Source organism: Pyrus communis, chromosome 15, assembly GCF_041283825.1.
Source record: "Pyrus communis isolate YQ-2024b chromosome 15, ASM4128382v1, whole genome shotgun sequence".
In the NCBI taxonomy this organism is placed as follows: Eukaryota; Viridiplantae; Streptophyta; class Magnoliopsida; order Rosales; family Rosaceae; genus Pyrus; species Pyrus communis.
In genome coordinates, this window is record NC_142579.1 from 7,814,374 (window position 1) to 7,823,490 (window position 9,117).

The window sequence follows — 9,117 nt, forward strand, 5'->3', positions numbered from 1 at the left end:
TAGCATTCATCTTATATATATATATATAAAGAGACAATACCATCGTGTTTAAATTTCTTTTTGTCATCTCTTTTTAGAAAAAGGAAAATATGGCTTTTTCCTTGGATTTATCACATTATCTAAATGCCAATCTCCTCCATATTGTTTCAGTTCTATATCTAAAATCTCAAAAGACGTACCCCAGCCATCTACAACTTAAATTCATGGTGTTCCCCGCAGCATCTAACCTACATAGTAAAGAATATTGCTTTGATCACTTATCTTTCTCATTATACAATGCTGCAATGGCAGCATGGTTTATATACAGTTTGCATATACACGCATGCAATAAACAACATTAAAGGTGGCAGATAAACAACATTAAGGGTGGCAGAAGCCATGTGATTGTTTGGCTGGGATTATTCCTTCTGTTGTCCAGGTTGTACAGCAGATAGTTGAGTCTAGGTTGTACAGCAGATAGTTGAGAGAGTTGTGCAGGTAATGGACTGTGTTGTTATGATCCTTTCGGTTGCAGATTGCAGCGGGAAGGTTGTGGTTGAATTGGTGGTGCTGACGTGGACCTTTCGTTAGGGTGTAGAGATTTATCCAAACTAGGTTTACCACACCCCCGCAAGCTGACAGGGCGTTGACGAACAGGAAGCTTGGAGATAAGATAATGGAAGCGAACAGATGACAAACCTTTGGTTAAAAAATCGGCAATTTGGTCTGTGGTAGCCACATAACCAACTTCGATTTCCTTGCGAATGACCTTGTCCCGGATGTAGTGATAATCCACTTCAACATGGCGCATGCGAGCTTGATAAACGGGATTGGAAGCAACAGCAATGGCACTGATATTATCACACCAGAGACGAGGTGGCTGTAATGGAAGATATAGATCACGGAATAGATTGCGAAACCATGAGAGATGGGCAGAAGTATAGGCAAGTTGACGATACTCCGCCTCTGTGCTAGACCGTGACACTCCACGTTGCTTTTTCGAACTCCAGGAAATTAAATTATCGCCAAGAAATATGCAGTGACCGCCAGTGGAACGACGATTATCAGGGTCGCCAGCGTAGTCAGCATCAGCGAAGGCAGTTAGAGTGAGAGGACTGGTTTTGTAAATTAAGCCATGATCATGTGTGCCTTTCAAATACCGTAATATGCGTTTGACTGCAGCCCAATGTGCAGTAGTTGGAGAGTGCATGTACTGACATACTTGGTTGACAGCGTAAGCAATATCAGGACGGGTAAAGAGAAGGTATTGAAGGGCGCCCATAACACTGCGAAAAGAAGATCCATCGGAGAGGGGCTCACCATCATATAAACTCAAGCGTTTACCACTGGGAACTGGCGTTGAGATGGGCTTGGCGTCAGCTATATTAGTTTTCTGTAGAAGCTCCAAAATGTACTTGGATTGAGTGAGATAGAAGGCAGAAGGCGTGCGGGAAACCTCCATCCCCAAGAAGTAGTGTAAGGGCCCAAGATCTTTCATTGCAAAATGAGTACCAAGCTGCGTGATAAACTGAGACAAGTGAGCATTGGTGTTCCCTGTGATTAAAATGTCATCCACATAGATGAGAAGATAAAGGATTGTTGAGCCATCAAAATAGGTGAAGAGAGACGAGTCAGCTTGGGAAGCAGTGAAGCCCAAGTCTTCTAGTTTCTGGGAAAAACATTGAAACCAAGCACGGGGTGCTTGTTTCAAACCGTATAGGGACCTTCGAAGTCGACACACATGAGAGGGAAACTGTGGATCAATGAACCCTGCAGGTTGGCGCATATAAACTTCCTCTTTCAAGGTGCCATGAAGGAAGGCATTTTGAACATCAAGCAATGGCAGATGAATTTAACGCTTTACAACGTACAGGCACTTGGACTTTGGTACCCTACAAGTCTTCTATGAATGTGTTACCAAATAAATGGGTGTATCGCATAAAAAAGAACTCTGATGGTTCCATCGAGCGTTTTAAAGCTAGACTAGTTGCAAATGGCTTTCATCAGCAAGAAGGCATTGATTTCTGCGAAACCTTCAGTCCGGTGGTCACCCATGCCACCATTCGGCTCATTCTCTCTATTGCTCTTCACTTTCAGCCAAAGGACACGATGACTGGGAAGAAGATAAATTAAATGGCAACTTATGACTTTTGCCAAGGGGACAGGATGAACAAAAGTCGTAGGTTGCATTACCAGTTAAAGGTAATTTATTTTGGGAAATTAGACGACGCAAAACAGAAATTGCAGGGTGACCTAACCTAGAATGCCAAATAACATCCGACACTCTAACACCAACAAATGCAGAGACTCCATGGTTGACCACAGAAGAACTTGAAAATGGATAAAAACCATTTTTACTCCGGCCGTGCAAAAGCATCTTCCCCGTTTGAAGGTCCTGAACACGGTAGGAATTGGGATATAAGGTTAGTGAACAATGGTTGTCTTTGGTAAATTGATTGATGGAAATAACATTAGTAGAAGCATTAGGGTAGTGAAGGGTGTTGGGAAGGGTAAATGAGTGATTGGGTGTGTGAAGAAAAGAAGTGCCAACATGAGAAATGTGCAAACCTGATCCATCCACCACGCCATTAACATTGTCAGTGCCATTGTAGGGACGAGGATTCGAAACCTGATGTAAATCATTGGTGATATGTGCATTGGCTCCAGAGTCAAAAAGCCAGTTTTGAATGCCAGAGGGAGAGGCAGATGCCGGAGACGGTGCAGCAACAGCATAAGCTTGGAGACGTGGAGCAGGAACACGTCCTTCATAGGCCATATTAAGGCGATTGAAACAATCGATTGCAGAATGGCCGTGACGACGACATATTTGGCATTGGATACGGCCACCAGATTGGGTTGGAGAAGGAGGAGCACCAAGAACGCCATCATGGGGTTGTCGGGGTGGAGGAGCATAGTGGTCTTGGCCTTGAGGATGAGGAGGAAACTGGCCACGACTGCCATTGAAGTGACCACGGCCTCCGCGAGGAGCACCGCGACCACGGGAAGAGCCTGAACGACCTATTCCAGCAGCAAGGGCAGTGGGCCCAGTTTCAAACATAGTATGAAGCTTTTGACGTCTCTCTGCACCAAGAAGAAGAGCCTCCAAGGCACTGTAATTGATGGCCTCATCCCGTGCTTGTGCAGAAGCAACAGTACTCTCATAAGCAGGCCCAACATTATTTAAAATAATGGCAACAAGATCAGAGTCAGTCACAGGAGAACCAGAGAGGGAGAGAGTGTCAGCAAGACAATTAATACGATCAAGAAACTCAGCAATAGAGGAATCACCACGATGGGTATTCATAAGCTCACTACGCAATTGGAGGAGGCGGCCAGTAGACTGAGAAGCATACCTGTCACGTAAACAAGTCCATGCAGAAAGAGAACTGGTCTTACCAATAAGAGAGGCAAGAACTGTGGGATGAACCGAACTGTTGATCCAAGAGAGAACCATAGCATCGTGCTGAATCCATGCATCAAAGTCAGGATTGGTTTTATCAGTGAGTTGGCCAGCATCGTCCTTTAAGAAGGCAGGAGGACATGAGTTGGTTCCATCGACAAAAGACACCAGATTCCTGCTGCGAAGCAAGGGCAACATCTAGGCATGCCATAGGGGATAGTTGGTACGATCCAACTTGATAGTCAGAAAGTTGAAAGCATTTGGAAGAGAGGGATGAGAGGGACTTGAATTGGACGCCATGGGAGAGAAAAAAAAAAATAAAAATAAAGCTTTTGGTCGTTAGACTGTCAGCTCTGAGATACCATAAAGAATATTGCTTTGATCACTTATCTTTCTCATTATACAATGCTGCAATGGCAGCATGGTTTATATACAGTTTGCATATACACGCATGCAATAAACAACATTAAAGGTGGCAGATAAACAACAATAAAGGTGGCAGAAGCCATGTGATTGTTTGGCTGGGATTATTCCTTTTGTTGTCCAGGTTGTACGGCAGATAGTTGAGTCCAGGTTGTACAGCAGATAGTTGAGAGAGTTGTGCAGGTAATGGACTGTGTTGTTATGATCCTTTCGGTTGCAGATTGCAGCGGGAAGGTTGTGGTTGAATTGGTGGTGCTGACGTGGACCTTTCGTTAGGGTGTAGAGATTTATCCAAACTAGGTTTATCACACAGTAGTTGAACCCTAGAACCAATACATAATTAAAGTCGAAATTTAATCATTTTTTATGGAAGTTGAAATTTAATCCTCAACACATTAAAGTTAGTCGAAAAACCAAGAATATTGAAGTCATAATTATCTCCGAATTTGACATGTTCACATAAAATACAGTGGTGCTGCCAATGCCAATTTTTTCATAGACAAATGAGTTTAGGGAACATTTTAGTAATTTCTAGAAATATTTTTAATGTTAAAATCCAAAACCTGTACTATGGTTTTGATGTATTACATGCAATGGATCAATGAATGATTAAATATACGGTAAAAAATCGAACCAGTAAAACTAGCGATGTGCACTATACATGGATGCATACTAAAAAATCTCTTTTTAAGACTCTAAAGCCGATTGGGCATAAGTTGAACAAGAAAAGCATATGAATTTGTGTGGAATAAAATTCCCAAAATGTCTGGACATCTCAAGTACTACGCAGAGTCATACTCGGTTATCACGCTAATCCCTAGAACACAATTGCCTATTTTTAGAACTCATCACACAAATCCTCCCTCTCAGAGACGGATAGGATAGGCAAGGCTAACAAACACACACTCCCGTTACGTTTAAAAAGAAATCCAAAAACGACGGCACTTTTATTTGTTTTTGTGTTTTTTGACTCCCAAATTCAAGTAAAAGTCTCTATTAAAACAATACACAAACAAAAGAATTTCTCTTGGTGACGGTGCCACTCTCTCTTTCTTTGATCATTATTATGAGTTGTGTGGCTTCGTACCCTCTTCTTCTCCACCACCTCTATCAACATCCCTGTTGTGACTACACAAACAACATCTCTCTTTCATCCTGTAAGTTTTTCGTTTTCGTAATCGTTCTCTTATGATTAGATGGAATCGAGCTCTTGACTTATCGTCATCATTAATTGAGAATCATTTTTCTACAGTTGTATGTTTATCTTTTAATGTGATACGAAGGAATCGAACTCTTGATTTATCAAAATTGTTAACTCCGAATTCTTATTTAATTAATTAATTTATTTATTTTTTTGAGCTGCATTAATTATGTGCTTATTCTTGAATGTTAATTTTGTTCTTTGTTCATGCCAACATTAATTTTTCATTCAGCTTATAAATGTGCATTTGGATATGAATTCGTTGAATTGGCAGCTCACTAATTGATTTCCTTGTAATTAATCTTTTGAATATCGGCCTTCACTGTTGGTTAATTTCCATTTCTGGGTCATTTTTTATTCTTTCACATTGCCTGAATTCAGTGTTTTTTTTCCTGGAATTAATATCTGCTTCTTAATGTTTAAAAGTGAAATTATTTCTTCTTAATATTACCATCTCCTTTAGTTGCTAATCGGAAATACAAACAAAATTGTCAAAATTTATCACCTTCATCACAAAATCATGGTCTCACATTTAATATGATATTAGTTTATTTATTTATTATGTTTAATTATTTGCAAATTATGGTTGAAGCAAACAATAACATTCAAAAACAGAAAGTAGGGATGCTAGTTTGCAGGTTTGCATGCTGATTTGTATACCTGCATAATTTGTCTCTCGAGTTCTTCGGACGCATATACGTTTCCTTTTGTGTTTTGTGCTTCTACCAATTGGAGGATTCTCTTCTCTCCTCTTTGAACGGCTACAGTTAAGTCACGTCAACGTTTTGTGTTAATTTTTAATAGCCAAAAGAAGACAAAAAGCAATGTGTTAGAGGAAGAGAGGGAAGGAGATGAAAATAAGAGGGAAGAGAATTCTATTCCCTCCCAATTTAGTTTTAGTTTTTTTTTTTTTTTGTTTTTTGAACAACCAATTTAGTGTTTTGTTTTCTAATTTTATATAATACGGTTCTCGTTGGATGGCATACAGTCATGCATTTTGGGCCGTTGACCATGATTCATGAGCCACGACGTGATTAGGTAATTTCAATCAAGATAATGTTAGGAAGGCCAAAATTTTAAACTAAATTTTACAAACTAAATGACATGGATTATGCTAGGGATAAAGTGTTGATTAACGTGTTTATTTCTTATTGATGACACATAATTTAGTTTACAAATTTAGTCTACCTAGCATTACTCATACATACATATAGCCATATATGCCATGAAAATTGCACGTGTTGCAATCCACAGACCATGTGTAAGACTAAATTCAAAGTTATTATTATTTTTGAGTAAAAAGAGCAGTTCAGACTAAGAATAAAATGAGTAATATTAATTGTCAATGAATGTTCAAATGAATCTGATTGTACATTTTAGAATAAGAATATGACGAGTTATACATTGAATTTCAAATGAACATGAATGTTTAAATAAATTTGAATGTACGGTATAAATTAACAATCTAATGTGTCATGCATTGAATTTCAAATGAATTTGAATCTTCAGTCTGATAAACAATCTAACATGGCATGCATTTTTGATGAATTTGAATGTATAATTTAGATTAACAATTTGACGCGTTATGCACTGAACTTTCAAAAAAATTAAATACTTGGTCGAGATTAACAGTATAAATAGCAAAATTCGAATGTGCCTTGTTCAAATTCACAGTTTGGCAATTAATTTTTTTTTTTCTTTTCATACAATACAATGCAATTTGTAAAATTTTCTTGACAACCCTCTATTTTGTTGTATCATTTCTAGGTTTTACTTATTTCAGCTATTACTTATTAGCAATATTTACCAAATATTTACACTTGCAGGCTTAACAAATTTTCTTTTGGTTTCTTGTTCTGAAATTTTCCAGGCAAGTCACAGTGCAACTCATCAATTTTATCAGATTTTGCTTCCTGAATAAAGCCAAGTATTTATGTCACAAATATTAGCTGGCTCTCTCTATCCAATACACTCATCTCTGTAATTTCCAAACCATCATTTAAACAAATCAGCCTGAGAGAGCTCTGCCACACTGTCCGTATCTGTCTCACATAATGCACTTGTATAATAACACTATGCAGATCACCAATGAGCCTCGCCCATGCCAAAACCAAACTCCAACCCGCCTGGGATTTCGTTTCAAGGCCTTAATCCTAGACCCCAAAAAAAACCCATCTCATAAAACTTGCTCCATGACGCTGTCCGACTTGCTATCCCCAACTTCCTCTTCTCTTTTGTGTGGAGATTACATTGGAATGGAGAGCTCGACTGACGTGCTTAAGGACGGTGAGGATCATCAACTGCTACCGAAGGTGACCGGTAGCGGTGGTGATGGGCATGATGATAATTTTGGTCAGAGGGTAAGGAGTAGGAGGGAGCAAAAATGGGCATTGAAGAATAAGGAGTTTCCACCTCCTATACCTTTGTTGGCACGCACTGAGAACTTGCCTTCTCGTATGCCTTGGGTGTTGAAGAGGCATTGCACAGATGATGGGAGATTGATTCTCACGGAGGAGAAGGTTAGGCATCATGAGTACTTCAGGGCTCATAGGTCAAATGGCAGGCTCACTTTGCAGCTTATACCGCTTGATGATGAGATTTTGATTTCCCCGTTTGCTTGCAATGGGAATGGGAATGAGAACGAGAACATGAATGAGAACGAGAATCATAATGGGAATGATGATGATGATAATGATGTTGGTGATGGTGGCGGCGACAACAAAGATGGTTGTGAAGATGATGACGAGGATGATGTGGTTGAAGATAAAAAAAAAAATGGGACTGGGCCATCAGCAGCTTCAGCCGGGAAGTGCTTTAGTTTCAATAGCGTGCGAACAGGTTCACCCTGCATATTTGGAGTGCCAGTGCTGCCAACCATCAGGCATGTTCACAGTTAGATTTTGATGATACACCGTCACTTTTATTTTATAGGTCTTTATATCATGTCATGTGACTCATGTGTCCATGCTTAATATTGTTGTTACTACTAGAGTCTTTATTAAATCTTTATTAAATCATTTAGTCTTTTGAAATTTTCATGGGTTGTCATGATCTGTAGGTTCATTGCAGGTAGGACTGATGTGGAGGGAAAATTTTTCGCATTTTTTATTGGTTTTGTTAGTAATTCTTGTCTGGAGAGATTATGTTGAGGATGTGTCAGTTTTCGTGTATTATTTTTCATAAATGCCATGAACACAGGAACCAGATGTGTTTGCTCATCAACTCGTATATTATTCAGATTAGGTATAAGAAAACTGTTAAAAATGCGTCCAATTTTTTCTGTTTCAGTATACTGTGGCCACTTTAGGAATGAGAAATGGATTTGCAAATGTTGACACTTGGAGAATGATAGTCGATCGGGGAAAAACTTTATTTACATTTTAGTGTTTGTTTTGCATAGCAGTAATATTTTTATAAATTAAAATATTTACTTTATTCAACAGTATCTTTATTCGATTTCATAAAACTTTCGATTTAGCTATTTAGTATTACAGTCTAATAATATTTTTCTTCACTTGTAAGCGATAATTGTTAGCATAGATTATTACAAAAGGTGAATTTGAACCATATTATTATGGCTAGTCCAGTATAAGGTTTAGTCCACTTCTCTACCCCTTAGTGTAGATAATATCGTTTATGAAAAAAAAAAAAAAAAAAAAAACTTTCGATGTATAATGGAGGTACTAATTTGATTGTAGAAAACTTCATCAATACATTCATTCCCAAGGGATAAGGATGGCAAAGGCAAACACTTAGGTAAAATATAACGCATTCTCAAAAGTGTCCATATATACAAAAGTATCTGGACGCTTTCTCTTTTCTTTTTACGTTTATGATACAAGAAAAAGAGAAGATAAATAACATTTTTTTCAGAAGAGAATTGTTCTTGGCACTTCAAAAATCTCATTCTATACTTCAAATTTTTTATATTTGAAAAGAAAAATACATTTGTGAGGAGTGTAGAATGAGATTTTTGAAGTGCCAATAACATTTCTGTGACATCCCACATCGCCCAGGGGAGTGATCCTTAAATGTATATTCCTATCCCTACTTAGCACGAGGCCTTTTGGGAGCTCACTGGCTTCGGGTTCCATGGGAATTCCGAAGTTAAGCG

General features: G+C 38.6%; 1 protein-coding gene across 1 annotated transcript; it reads left to right on the forward strand.

The window, feature by feature from the left end:
- The first annotated feature begins 4,713 nt into the window (after positions 1–4,713).
- LOC137729989 (uncharacterized) lies at positions 4,714–8,221 on the forward strand. The gene is made up of 2 exons (XM_068469054.2): positions 4,714–4,959; positions 6,874–8,221. Exon 2 carries the CDS (start codon positions 7,058–7,060, stop codon positions 7,898–7,900), a length of 843 nt encoding a protein of 280 aa, XP_068325155.2. The 5' UTR covers positions 4,714–4,959; positions 6,874–7,057; the 3' UTR covers positions 7,901–8,221.
- Positions 8,222–9,117: the final 896 nt, after the last annotated feature.

Excerpts from the sequence above, each read along its gene's own strand:
- LOC137729989 (XM_068469054.2), top strand. The coding sequence starts at position 7,058 with ATGCACTTGTATAATAACACTATGCAGATCACCAATGAGCCTCGCCCA.